We start from the raw sequence: 14,591 nt of genomic DNA on the forward strand, positions 1-14,591 counted from the left end.
CTGGATTACTAATAACATTTTGTAATTCTGTAGAAATACCTTCAGATCTGGGAATGGAACTCAGGTGGCAGAGAGCTTACCCAGCATGCATAGAGCCCAAACCCAGTACCTTAAGCAGCATGGCGGTATGTGCCGCCATCCCAGCACTCAGAGGTAGAGACGGGAGAATTAGAAGACCGAAGTCATCCTCAGCTACGTAGCAACCTTTAAAGCCAGCCTAGAATACGCAAGCCTCTGTCTCAAGAATAAATTTATCAATCCGTTTAAGAAAAGAGGGCCAGAGAGATGGCGCAGTGGTTGAACATGCTTGCCGCCAAGCCTGACAACCTGAGTTCTATCCTCAGACCCCACATGCTAGAAAAGGGGAACCCGTTGAGGATGGTAGCGCACGCCTTTGATCCCAGCACTGAGGGGTGTTGGGGGGGAGGGGGTGGAAGGCCAGGTGATCTAAGTGCGTTGAAAGGCAGCTTGGTTTACATAGCAAGTTCCAGGCTAGTCAGAGCTACATAGCAAGACTGTTTCTCAGACGACCAGTATGTGTGTTAACATATAACATGTATGTGCAGTCTCAATCCTTTTACTGGATCGTAAGCCACGGGAAATGTACTTTTAAAACAAAACTGGGAAATGCAGTTTTAAAACAAAACTGCCAACGATGTGTATATTTGGAATGTCGTAACCCAAGGAGGGGCTGCCAAGAGCGGGAGCCTTTACCAAGCTCGCTGACGGGGCGCTCAACTGACACCAGTCTCCTGCAAGGGTGACCTCAGAACACAATGACTTCTCCGTTTCAGAGGCTTGGGCATTAGTCATAAGTGAGAATGACAAATGAAACTGGATCCAGACAGGCTGTGGGACTCCACCCAAGGCAAACTTCTCACGGGCTCAGGAGTTCCCTCCTCTTCCACACTGGGCCTTTAAAACGATCACAGTTCTTGTCACTGGACCAGGCAGCTCAGGTGATTCTATAGCATTGGGGACGAATGAACCCGGTCTATTAGGATAGTTGCAAATGGTTTCATGACGGTAAGAAGTCAGGTTTCCGGGATTGGGGATTTAGCTCAGTGGCCCTGGGTTTAGTGCCCAGCTCCGAAGACAAAGAAGAAAAGAAGAGAAAAGAAAAAAAAAAAAGAAGAAGTCAGGTTTCCTAGGTGGGTAACAGAAGAGTGTGCTACTTAGCTGGCATGGTAACACACACCTATAATTCCAGCTCTAGGAAGCCCAAGCAGGAGTATGGTGATTAATTACTCTGCAGGCCAGGGCCACCCAGCAAGACCCTGTCTTACTGTTTTAGTTTGGCTTTTCTGTTTTGCATTTTTAAAATTATATTTCTGTGTATGTGTGCAAGTGCATACCAGGGCACATAGGCGAAGGTCATGGTACCACTTCTAGGAGTTAGTTTTCTCCTATCAGTCTTGGGGACTGAACTTGGGGTCTCAAGCTTGGCACCAGGGGCCATCTTGTTTGTCTCCCTAAGCACTTCGGTACTCGAACAAACTATTTGTCACAGACAGCTTGAGAGGGTAGGTTTCTTTGAGCACATAGTTTCATCGCACGGTCCTTGGTTTAGACCCATGGTGAGGCAGAAGGTCACCGTGACAGGAGTGTATCTCAATAACTCAGGCTGGTCTTGGTGGCTCATGCCTTTAATCCCAGGAAGATCTCTGTGAGTTCAAGGCTAGCCAGAGTTACATAGTGAGACCCTGTCTTAAAACAAAGCAGGGGTTGGGGATTTAGCTCAGTGGTAGAGTGCTTGCCTAGGAAGCGCAAGGCCCTGGGTTCGGTCCCCAGCTCCGGAAAAAAGAAAAAAAGCAAAGGGGTTGGAGATTTAGCTCAGAGGTAGAGCGCTTGCCTAGCTAGCACAATGCCCTGGGTTCGGTCCCCAGCTCTGGGGAGGTGGGGGGGAGAACAAAACAAAATGAACCAAAAAAAGCTAATTAGCTCATGTTGGCCAGCTGCTGGGAGGAACTGTCAGTAATATACACAAATCTATCTTGATTGAGTGCACTGAATTTTTGAACACTCTAGTCTTAGCCACACAGCCTCCAAAAATAGACTGTTCTCAGGATTTGTCTGTCTTATGACTGGCCTGAAATATCATGTTTAAAGTTCAGATTGTATGTGCTTGTATCACCTGACTGGTGACCACTGATTGACATGTGTTTAGTACACATTCCCTTTTATGCAGAAAGGACCTGGCCAGGAAACACGCACCACGCAGAACTCTCAGCAGACTGAGAGAATGCAGCCACCCGCTAGGTGCTTCACGGTAGGTCAACGAAGGGAAGAAACTTCCGAAGAAGCCAGGCCTAGCTTCTCATGTGCAATGTCCATACTCTGGCGACAGAGTCAGGAGGCTCACAGCAAGTTTAAGGCTAGCCTGGTCTACATAGTAACTCCCAGGCCTACCTGGGCTATACAAGACCTTACTTTTTTTTTTTTTTAAAAGGGGGCGGGGGAGGGGACTGGAGAAATGGTTCAGCAAATAAGAGCACCGACTGCTCTTCCAGAGGTCCTGAGTTCAAATCCCTGGCCAGCAACCACATGGTGACTCACAACCGATCCAGTCTGGATTCCAGACCTAGAGGATCCAGGGCCCTCCTCTGACCTCTGCAGACAAAACACTCATATACATACAAATGAACCTAAAACCCACAAGGTGGAAGGAGAAAGGAAGAACTTTAAAAAAGGTTGACTTTGGAGAAAGATTAAACTTAAAGCTTTTTTTCCCCCTTTGGTTTTGTTTTTTGTTTTACATATAGTTTCTCTGTGTTGCTGGTCTAGGACATACTGTGTAGACCAGGTTGACCTCAAACTAACATAGAGGCCTGTCTTCCTCTGCCTTCCGAGTTCTGAAATTAAATAAAATACCTGCGCTACCCCATCGTTGTTTTCTTCCTTTATTTATTTATTTATTTATTTTTTTTGGTTCTTTTTTTCGGAGCTGGGGACCGAACCGTTTTCTTCCTTTATTTGAACAATTATTCATTTACTTCTTTAATGTGTCTTTTTTTCTTTTTTTTCTTTCTTTTTTTTTTTTTCCGGAGCTGGGGACCGAACCCAGGGCCTTGCGCTTAATGTGTCTTTTTTTAAAGATTTGTTTATTTAATGTATGTGAGTACAGGGCTGGAGAGATGGCTCAGCGGCTAAGAGCACCCGATTACTCTTCCAGAGGTCCTGAGTTCAATTCCCAGTAACCACATGGTGGCTCACAACCATCTGTAATGGGGTCTGATGCCCTCTTCTGGTGTGTCTGAAGACAGCTACAGTGTACTCATATATAATAAATAAATAAATCTTAAAAAAAAAAGAACAATAAAAAGTTCTAATAAGCAAACAAGTGATAAGTTAAATCAGGAGTTTGGGGGATTGATGTTGTTAACATTTGCTTTATTAATTTGTGTGTGTGTGTGTGTGTGTGTGTGTGTGTGTGTGTGTGTGTGTGAGTGCATGTGAGTGTGCACGTGTTCGTGTAAGGAGAGGGATATGTAGGTGCCTGGAGATAGCAACAAGTGCACATGTGGAAGTCAAAGGACAACTTTTGGAAGTTGGGGCTCTCTCTTCTATAGGCTGGCGGTATAGACCTCAAGTCATCAGGCTTCCTGTAAGGCCACTTTCCACACTGCTGATGACTCCACCAGGGCTGCAGGACAACTTAAACACCTCCTGCCCCTGCCTCCCAAGGGATATTTTCCAGACAAATGCTCTCATGCCCACTAGTTTTTTTGTTGTTGTTGCTTTTGTTAATGATTAAAAAAATTTAGAATTATTTATGTATATAAGGACATTGTAGCTGTAGTCAGATACCAGAGGAGGGCATCAGATCCCATTACAGATGGTTGTGAGCCACCATGTGGTTGCTGGGAATTGAACTCAGGACCTCTGGAAGAGCAGTCAGTGCTCTTTTTTTTTTTTTTTTTGGAGCTGGGGACCGAACCCAGGGCCTTGTGCTTCCTAGGCAAGCACTCTACCACTGAGCTAAATCCCCAACCCCGCAGTCAGTGCTCTTAACCGCTGAGCCATCTCTCCAGTCCCAGATTTTAAGATTTTTAATTGTATGTGCACTGGTGTTTTCCCCGAGTGTATATCTGTGTGGAGATATTGGATTCTCTAGAATGGGAGTTACAGACAGCTGTGAACTGCCATGTGGTTGCTGGGAATTGAACCAGGACCTCTGGAAGAACAGCCAGTGCTCTTAACCACTGAGCCAACTTTCCAGTTTGCCTGTTAGTTTTCTTATATTTTCATGCAGTCAGCGAGCTTGTATGTTGGCACCAGACATGGTGATAACTGATATGCTCGAGTGTCTGAGCTTCACAGAGCTCTGGAGATGTTTTGGTTTGGGTGTGAGATCTTAATGTGTGTGAATTAAGTTCCCGGCAGAAGCCGCGTGGACAGCAGATGTGCTGCGGGATGCTTGCTTGACCTCCAATGAACATGGAAGGAAGATACGCTGCAGATCAAGAGCCAATGTTATCTTGGGTTATTAGTAGCCATTTACTATCTATCACCTTCTGAATCTAAACTAACATACTCATGACTGCTAGATCCTGAGTTCAAATCCCAGCAACCACCTGGTGGCTCACAACCATCTGTAATGGGTTCTGGTGCCCTCTTCTGGTGTGTCTGAAGATAACGACAGTGTACTCATGTACATAATAAATATCTTTTTTTAAAAAAAGAGTAAGAGACTGGAAGATATTCTAAACCTTAGTTTCCAAAGACCCCAAAGCTAACTATGAACCTTGAAGTATCTATTTCCTACCCCGATGTGTAGTGCTCCCTGGGGCCCTCCCCCTGCTATCTTCTGTCAGTATATTTTGTAAACACAGTGATTCATAACTTGCTTCCGTCCTATAACATAAAAGCCCATATAGCCTCTTCCACAGGGATTCCTGGTCTATGGCAGAGTATGTTTATAGTTTCGGTCACTAAGCTATAGACTGAGTCATTAACAGTATGTAGGGAGATGGCTCAGTGGTTAGACATTTTTACTGCTCTCAGAGAGAAGGAACCCACATATCAGATCACCAGCAATGGGGGGGGGGGGGCAGTGTCTTATGCCTTCTCTTGGCTTTTGCAGGCTTCTGCCCTCAACGTAGTGCATATAAATACGTGGAGGCAAAACACTCATACATCTTTGTGGGCACTGGAACCCATATGCATACATACAAACATATACACATAAACAAACGAACAAACAAACACCCCAGGGGGCTATGGCTCCGTATATAATAAAATCACAAGGGAACCTGAAGAGACTGCAGGGCAGGTAAAAGCATTGCACTGTCCTTCCAGAGGACCCACGTTTGATTCTCGACACCTACACGGTGGCCGATAACAGCCTCTAACTCTTCTTTTTCTTTTTAAGAATTATTTATTTTATGTATATGAGCACATAGTAGCTGTCTTCAGACGCACCAGAAGAGGGCATCGGATCCCATGACAGATGGTTGTGAGCCACCATGTGGTTGCTGGGAATAGAACTCAGGACCTCTGGAAGAGAACAGTCAGTGCTCTTAACCTCGGAGCCATCTCTCCAGCCCTGAATATCAGATTGTTAAATGACTTTCATGTGAATAAACCGACTTTAGGCTGCTTTAGGATTCACTAGATTCTTTCCCACATTAAATGAAAACGAGAGTAACCGATTTGCACCAGGGGAAGGCTGAGCTTGAAGCCATGCTGGCCTGCATAGGGAAGTCCAGCAAACCAAGGCTGCACAGGGAAACCCTGTCTGAAAGCACAACAAGTAGCACCCATAGGGACTTGGTTGTATACATGGCTTTGTTTCGATTGTTTTTCATTTATTTTATTTCAGTACACCTGCACGTATGTATTCCCCCACACGTATGTATGTGTGTGTACCGCATGGGTACCTGGTGCCCATACAGGTCAGACGAGGGTATTTGATCTCTTGGAATTGGAGTTACAGATATTTGTGAGCAGCGCCACTCAGGTGTTGGAAATCGAACCTAGGTCCAGTGCAAGAGCAACAAATGCTCTACACTCCTGAGACATCTCTCCAACCCCCATGTTTGCTTTCTGTTTTGCAGACACGGTCTCTCACTTGGCAGCCCTGGATAGAACTCCGTAGGTAGACTAGGCTGGCCTGGAACTCACAGAGACCCACCTGCCACATTCACAGATGAATTTGTTACCTTTTTGGGAAAGCAGTAAGTGCTGGTGGTGTGGCTCAGTGCGTAGAGCACTTGTCAAGCACATACGAAGGGCTGGGGTCGATCCCCTGCACCACATACACTGGAGTTGGTAGGACAGGCCTGTAATCCCAGCCGGGGTCAGAGGATGAGAGGTTCAAAGGCGTTCTCAGCTATGTGAGTTTGAAGACAACTTGGGTTACCTGAGACACTGCCTTTCAAATAAATAAATAAATAAGCAAGCAAGCAAGCATATGTTGGGCTGCAAAATGGTTCAGCAGGTCAACAAAAGGCCCTTGCTGCCAAGCGGGATGGTCTGATTTGATCCATTGAATCCTCATGGGTTCTTAAGGGGCTGGAGAGATGGCTCAGTGGTTAAGAGCACTGACTGCTCTTCCAGAGGTCCTGAGTTCAATTCCCAGCAACCACATGGTGGCTCACAACCATCTGTCATGGGATCTGATGCCCTCTTCTGTCGTGTCTGAAGTCAGCGACAGTGTACTCACATTCCACAAGTTGTCCTCTGGCCTCTACGTATTGCCGTGGGTCATGCATGCTCAAGCACACACTAAGTCAAGCATGCACTAAATCAATTAATCAGTCAATATATAAACTAACATACCAATAAATGCATTAAAAATAGCTGAATGCCAGCGATTTTGTGCGGTTCAACTTAGTAGTTGCCCAGACAGTTTGTGCACAGACGCATACGTGTGGATTTTGTGGAAAGATACATGAGCTACAATTTTGAATCCTCTGTGATGCTCATTCCTGCGAGCGTCTCATTTACCTGGCCTTGCTTCTTGAATCCGTGAAGTGGGGGTAATAGCACTTTACATCTTCTTCTCCCAAAGACACAGGGTAACAATTAGTCTCCGACATTCAAAAGCAGAAATGGGAAGCTGTGCGCCGTGGCCTTTTATTCTGGATGTGTTTGGAGCTTGAGTCCATGGGAAACGTGACTGCTTTTCCTCTCAGTTCTTTTCTCAGTTTTTGTTGTGTTTGTCTTTCTAACAGTAAGTGTCGAACTAAGGAATGGTACACGTGAGGCGAGAGGTCTACCACTAACCAACATCGGAGGATCTACATATAGATCTAAAGCATATGTGTTTATACATTTGTATGTGTCTGTATTTGTGAAAATACTGTGTGTGTGTTTTGTTGTTGTTGATGTTGTTGTTGGAGACAGTCTCACTATGTAGCCTAGGCTAGTACTACTAGCCCAGGCTAGTACTTTCTCCACTGAGACTCCATCCTCTCAGATGACCCAAGCCTGGGTCAGGTTAGCATAAAACCAGTAAGTACAACTGATCCCTTGTCAGCTTGACACAAAAAAACATATCACCGTGAAGCCACCGCCTTTACTTTATTTTTGTCGAACTCTGAGATCTGCAGCCTCTGCCTCCCTCTTGCTGGGATTAAAGGCAGGAGCCACCACACCCAGCCTCCCATTGTGATTTTTTTTTAATTTTATTTATTTATTATATATGAGTACACTGTAGCTGTCTTCAGACACACCAGAAGAGGGCATCAGATCCCATTACAGATGGTTGTGAGCCACCATGTGGTTGCTGGGAACTGAACTCAGGACCTCAGGAAGAGCAGTCGGTGCTCTTAACCACTGAGCCATCTCTCCAGCTCCCCACTGTGATTTTAATGCCATCAAAAAAATGTGACCTGAAGACTGTGATGAAAGCTTTGTGGTATGAAAGTGGTAGGACACGGGGCTGTGCTGGGAATTACAGGCACACACTTCCACCCCCAGTGCTGTGGGGCTGGGGATCAACCTAGGGCTTCCTGGGAACTAGACAGGCACTACCCACTGAGCTACGTCGCTTTCTTTCCCTGCAAAAATAACAAATTCAGCCAGGCGTGGGAGGCAGAGGCAAGTGGATCTCTGTTTGAGTTGGAGGCCAGCCTGATCTACGTAGCTAGCTACCTTGTTGTTGGTAACACACACGCATTCATATGGGTCCACTTTTCTGCTAGTAATGCCCTGGGTTCAGCATCCAATGGCACAGAAGAAGATGAAAATAGAAACTAATTTTCCTTTAGATCTGAACTCCTTAAAGCAATCAGAGACAGGAGTGTTATACTTCGGCAGGCTGAAAGTGTACTCTACGATAGCGAAAGGAGCTTGTGAAGCTAAAATTAACCTTCTCACTAAAGGTACTAGTTTGTGCTTTGACACTTCGCCTGCAGTTACGCAGTGAGAAAGCGAGGGGTGAGGGTGGAGACGCTCATCGAGATGCCAAGGGAATTCATGGGCCCTGAGGTCTGGTGGGCTAAGTGAGATGTAGGATAGGAAGGACGTCATCACTTACGGCATGATTTTCAATAGGGTGATAATATTTTTTCTTTTCTTTTTCTTTTATCCTTTTTTTCCACACAGGATTTCTGTGTGTAGCTCTGTCTGCCCTGTAACTCTCTTTGTAGACCAGGATGACCTTGAACTCAGACATCTGCTGCCTCTGCCTCCCAGGTGCTGGGAGTAAAATTGTGTGCCACCGCCACCCTCTGATTTAAGAAGAGGAAACACAGGGCCTGCAGAGATGGCAAAATGCTTACCATGAAAATGTGAGGACTTCTGCTCCATCCCAGCACCAATGTAAAAAGTCTCAATTGCTAAGTTAGCACCTGAGACATGACCCTGGAGGTTGCTTTCTGGCCTACACATGTGTACATGCCCACACCTGTGTACATGCCCACACATATGTATGTGCCTACACATATGTACACACACATACATGCCTACACATAGGTACATTCCTACACATGTGTACATACCTACACATATGTATATACCTAGATACTTGTACATGCCTGCACATATGTACACATGTGTGTACATACCTACACATGTGTACATGCCTACACATATGTACATGCCTACATATATGTACACATCTACACATAAGTACACACATGTGTGCATACCTACACATATGTACATGCCCGCACATATGCGTGTGCCTACACATATGTATATGCCTACACATATGTACACACACGTACATGCCTATACATATGTACATTCCTAAACATGTGTACATGCCTACACATATGTACATGCCTACATAATGTACACATCTACACATAAGTATGCACATGTGTACATACCTACCCATATGTACATGCCTCCACATATGAATATGCCTATACATATGTACATACTTACATGCATATACATGCCTACACATATGTACACACATGTGTACATGCCTACACATGTGTACATGCCTACACGTGTACATTCCTACACATGTGTGGTCTACACATAGTCATGTACATAGACACACACGATTTTTTTTTTTTCGGGGCTGGGGATGATTTTTTTTCTAAACTAAAGTAAGCAGGGAAGTGGTGGTGTACACTTTTAACCCTAGCACTCAGGAGGTAGAGGCTGGCAGATCTCTGAGTTTGAGTCCACCCTGGTCTACAAAGTGAGTTCCAGGACAACCAGGGCTACAAAGAGAAACCCTGACAGAAAAACAAAAACAAACAAATGAACAAATAAAGAAACACAAAAGTAAAAAAATAAAGCAGGCCTGAGAGTACATAGCTATAATCTTAGCCTTTGGGAGGGAAAAGCAGGAGAATCAGAGGTTCAAGGTCTTCTTTGGTGACATAATGAGAACCGAGCTACCCTAGGCGAAATGAAAGTCTATTTCAAGTTAACAAATAAACAAACCTGCAGTTGGCCAGATATCACTTCTTGTGTCCCTGAATTCAAATGCCTTCTAACCCGAATCTCGGGCTAGGTTCTGTGATCCTTTCCTGATATAGAGCCCAAGAGTCTGCATGGCTCCTTGTCTTGAACTTTTGTCCTCCATGGAGAGGTTCTGGATCTCGGCCAAGCTTCTTGTACAGCACGGTCGAGACTTTGACCTTCAGTGAATAATATAAAGGTCCAAACCACTTTTAAAAATTACATTCACTGAGGCTGCAGCAGAGACAGTCTAAGAAGTGACAGCGCTTGGTGCCATCGTCCCAGTGGAAGGTAGATGATAAACGGTCACAAAAGGAAAACATTTCAGCCCTTAGTCCAAAACAGCCTAGATCTCTCTTTCCTCCTGATGTTCGTTCCTTTCAACTTTCTTCACAAATTTTTGAAAATAAAATGTATGAACTTATTTGCATGTGTGAAGTCATACACGCCACAGCGTTTTAATTGAGGTGAGAGGACACTTCGTAGGAGCCCATACTCCCCTTCCACTATGTGGGACCCCTGCGATCGAACTCATGGCCATCAAGCTTGGCTGCAGTCACCTTTTTAACTGCTCAGCCATCTCACTGGCCCTGTTTCTTTTACCTTTTTATTTCAAAATAAGAGATTCATTGAAAGTAAAAACCAATGTGCAGGGGTGTCTGTTCACCTTTCATTGGGTCTTTGCAATGTTCACCAACCCTATACGACTACAGCCTGGTGTCACAAGGAGACACGGCTACATTCTCCGCTCCTCCGTTCTTTACCAGATTTCTCCAGTTTTGCCCATACTCATTTAAACAGGTGGGTACCTTTAGAGAAAAATTTAAATAGTTTTTTTTTCTTTCTTTTTTTTTTTTTCCCTTTGGTTCTTTTTTTTTTTTTTTCGGAGCTGGGGACCAAACCCAGGGCCTTGCACTTCCTAGGTAAGCGCTCTACCACTGAGCTAAATCCCCAGCCCCTTAAATAGTTTTTAACATGTGGATATATATCCCGTTTTCGTATCTTGCCTTCCCACTCACCATTGAAAAACATTTCTGTTTCTGTGTGTGTGTGTGTGTGTGTGTAAACATTAAAAAAAAAGACATTGTTTTATTTCCCCTAGCAGGCGTGGGCTTCGTGTGTGGTAGGTGTGGTGGGCTCAGTGCAGGTGTGGATGGAGGAGGTGGGTGGAGGAGATGATGACTTGGTAGCTGGAAGAGAATGGAGAGGGTTAGACACACTTCCAGAACTCCCGAGGAAGGACTCATGGCATGCCATAGCTAAGCCGCCAATAAGGTTAAGAAACTCCTGGAAATCTAGCCGCCCATCGCTGTTGCGGTCCAGCTGCTTCATCCCGCGGTCAAGGACACCGGGGTCCTTCGGGTTCTTCGTGAAGGGGGCCATCTCCGTGTTCATGAAGGGGAGGAACTCAGTTTTGGAGAGTTGACGGCTATTTCTACCCTTCCCACAGTGCATTTGGAAAACAGCCAGCAGGAACTCGATGCATCTCTCAGTCTCTGTGGGCATTTTTGCCAAGTTGAGGAGCGAGGCCGGGCTGCGGCTGCGGCTGACAGTGTCTGGGACAGGAGCCTCTGTTTGTGCTCTTATGAGTAATGCTGCCATGAATGTTTACGTTGCTTAGTTCGAGATGGGTTATCACTAGATGAGCCAGCCTACCCTAAATTTAGAAGTTGCTATGTAGCTCAGGCTAGTCTAGAATGAGTACTTCTCCTGCTTCCACCTTCAGAGGGCTGGACTTACAGGCACTTGTCCTCACTACCAGCTCACCAAGATGTTTGTTTGTCTGTTGTTTTTGTTTTATTTTATTTTACACATTATATATATATATATTTTTTTCTTTTTCTTTTTTTCGGAGCTGGGGACCGAACCCAGGGCCTCGCGCTCACTAGGCAAGCGCTCTACCGCTGAGCTAAATCCCCAACCCTTTTTTTTTTTTTTTTTTTTTTGAGTCAGGTTTCTCTGTGTAGCTTGGGCTGTTCTGGAACTCAATCTATAGCCGAGGCTGGCCTTGTGAGCACTGAGATCCACCTGCCTCTGCCTCTTGAAGAGTAAAGCTGTTCACTACCACCTACTACCAGGCACGCCCTGACAGTTTTTTTGCATCATGTGTTTTCTTTTTATATACATATGCATATATATAATGTATGTATGCATATATATACATATGTATATGTGTATGTATATATACATGTGTATATATAATTTTTTGCTTCTTATTTATTTATTTTATTTATATGAGTACACTGTCGCTGTCTTCAGACACACACACCGAAGGAGGGAATAGGATCCCATCACAGATGGTTGTGAACCACCATGGGGTTGCTGGGATTTGAACTCAGGACCTCTGGAAGAACAGTCGGTGCTCTTAACTGCTGAGCCATCTCTCCAGCCCACGTATATATAATTTTAAAAAAAATTTGTTTCTTGCTGTTTTGCCTGCATGCATGTGTGTGTGTGAGGGTGCCAGAGCCCTGGAACTGGAGTTAGCAGGTGTAAGCTGGTAATTGAGCCTGGGTCCTCTGGAGGGGTAGCCTGTGCTCTTAACCTCTCAGCCATTTCTCAAGCCTTGCAACATGTGTTTTAATTTCTCTTGGGGCTAAACCTCTGAGTACCGTTGCTGGATCGAGTGGGAATTCTGTTTAACATTTTGAGGAACTGCACTGTGAATGCACTGAGTGTTAAAAACTTGTATATTTACTCACCTGTTATGCCACAGGGTCTCATCTGGGGTGGAACTCACTGGGTAGACCTACGTGGATCTCAGAGATCCACTTGCCCCCAACTTCCCAGTACTGTGGTGCTGGGCTATCAGTCTCAGTCCATTCTTGATTCTTTTTTTTTTTTTTTGGTTCTTTTTTTCGGAGCTGGGGACGGAACCCAGGGCCTTGCGCTTCCTAGGTAAGCGCTCTACCACTGAGCTAAATCCCCAGCCCCTTGATTCTTTTTAAGATTTATTTATTTCATATATATGAGCATGCTGTTCTTGACACACCAGAAAAAGGCATCAGATCCCATTACAGATGGTTGTAAGTCACCATGTGGTTGCTGGGAATTGAACTCAGGACCTCTGGCAGTCAGTGCTTTTAACCACTGAGTCACCTTTCCAGCCCTAGGCTGCTCTTCATACCAACCAGAGCTATATACTGAGGCCCTGTCTCAAAACCAAAACAGAGGGGTTGGGGATTTAGCTCAGTGGTAGAGCGCTTGCCTAGCAAGCGCAAGGCCCTGGGTTCGGTCCCCAGCTCCGAAAAAAAAAAAAAACCACAAAAAACAGAAATAGCATTCTCATCTGGTTTTAGTGATGAAAACTAATTGTTGGCTCAAACTAGTCAATCTGTGCTGTGTCTTTCCTTGCTTCTCTTGTTTGTAGCGTAAGACTCTCTGTCCAGTCCAGTGGTGAATTCGGGTGATGTCAAACGTTAGGAGGCAGAGTTCTAGCTCGTGTTACAGAGTGAAAACTTGAGTCGAGATAATCCAACGACTTGGGTATGCTGGTGCATAGCTTTAGTTACAGCGCTGTGGTGGGGAGGCCGAGGCAGGTGGATCTCTGAGTTTGAAGCCAGTCTGGTTTGCTTAGGTAAGTTCCAGGACAGTTAGGGTTAAAGGCAAAGCCCATCTAAACCAATGTAAAGGTGTTAGGTGATTTTCTACTAATGACCCGAATTTGATCACTAGAATACACATGGTAAAAGGAGAGGAAGTGCTCCCTCAGGTTGTTCTCTATAACAGGCACACATACCACACACACACACACACACACACACACACACACACACACACACACACACACACACACAAGATCAAAATCAGCCAGGCAGTGGTGGCACTGAACACCTTTAATCCCAGGACCCTGGAGGCAGAGGCAGCCTAATCTCATGAGTTTGAGGCCAACCTGGTCTATATAGTTGCAGGCCACATCCAAAGCATTTTCAAAATTTTAAGATTGGTTCTCACGGGCTTGGAAAGAACTTTGTAGACCAGGCTAGCCTAGACTGGGCTAGCCTTGAATTCAGGGTGATTGCCTTGCGCCAGTCTCCTCGGTGACTCAGTTACACAGTCTGAACCTTGATTTCTGGCTTAAGAATATCTCTCACCCTTATTGTACTGGGGGTTGAAATCAGAGCTTTACGCAGGCTAGGTCTCTACCGAGCTGGAGTCCCAAACCAAGAATACTTTTTTTTTTTTTTTTTTTTTTTTTGGTTCTTTTTTTCGGAGCTGGGGACTGAACCCAGGGCCTTGCGCTTCCTAGGTAAGCGCTCTACCACTGAGCTAAATCCCCAACCCTTTGACTTTATTCTGTAGCTCAGGTAGGCTTTGGCCCTCCTGCCTCAGTTTCCTAAGCAGCTGGTTATTACAGGTCTCTGCTTTCTGTGATATATAAGCATGAGTTAATTAAAAAAAATTTTTTTTAAAAATAGGGAACCATGTAGCCCAGGCTAGTTTTAGACTCCACCTCCTGAGTGCTGGGATTACAGACATACATCACCACACCTAGTTTTAGGGGACTTGAACCCAGAGCTTTGTGCTTGGTAAGGAATCACTCTCCCAACTGTGGAACTTTTCAGCTCCCAACAAAAACCAGTATGGCACTACTGCTGTTCTCTTCTTTTTATAACAGTTTATTATCTGTGAGTATGTGTGTGATTGTCTGTGTGAGTCTACATACATGTGTGAGTGGGGCCCAAATGGAGATTGGAAGACAACCATTGGAAGTCAGTTTTCTC

At 45.0% G+C, this 14,591-nt stretch overlaps 1 protein-coding gene across 1 annotated transcript; it reads right to left on the reverse strand.

Annotated features, from left to right (window-relative positions):
* Positions 1–10,965: 10,965 nt before the first annotated feature.
* LOC100359550 (protein S100-A11-like) lies at positions 10,966–11,373 on the reverse strand. The gene has a single exon (XM_039090170.1). It carries the CDS (start codon positions 11,371–11,373, stop codon positions 10,966–10,968), a length of 408 nt encoding a protein of 135 aa, XP_038946098.1.
* Positions 11,374–14,591: the final 3,218 nt, after the last annotated feature.

Source organism: Rattus norvegicus, chromosome 12, assembly GCF_036323735.1.
Source record: "Rattus norvegicus strain BN/NHsdMcwi chromosome 12, GRCr8, whole genome shotgun sequence".
Classification (NCBI taxonomy): Eukaryota; Metazoa; Chordata; class Mammalia; order Rodentia; family Muridae; genus Rattus; species Rattus norvegicus.

Bases quoted from the DNA above. Each gene is read 5' to 3' on its own strand.
- LOC100359550 (XM_039090170.1), bottom strand. From the start codon at position 11,373: ATGCCCACAGAGACTGAGAGATGCATCGAGTTCCTGCTGGCTGTTTTC.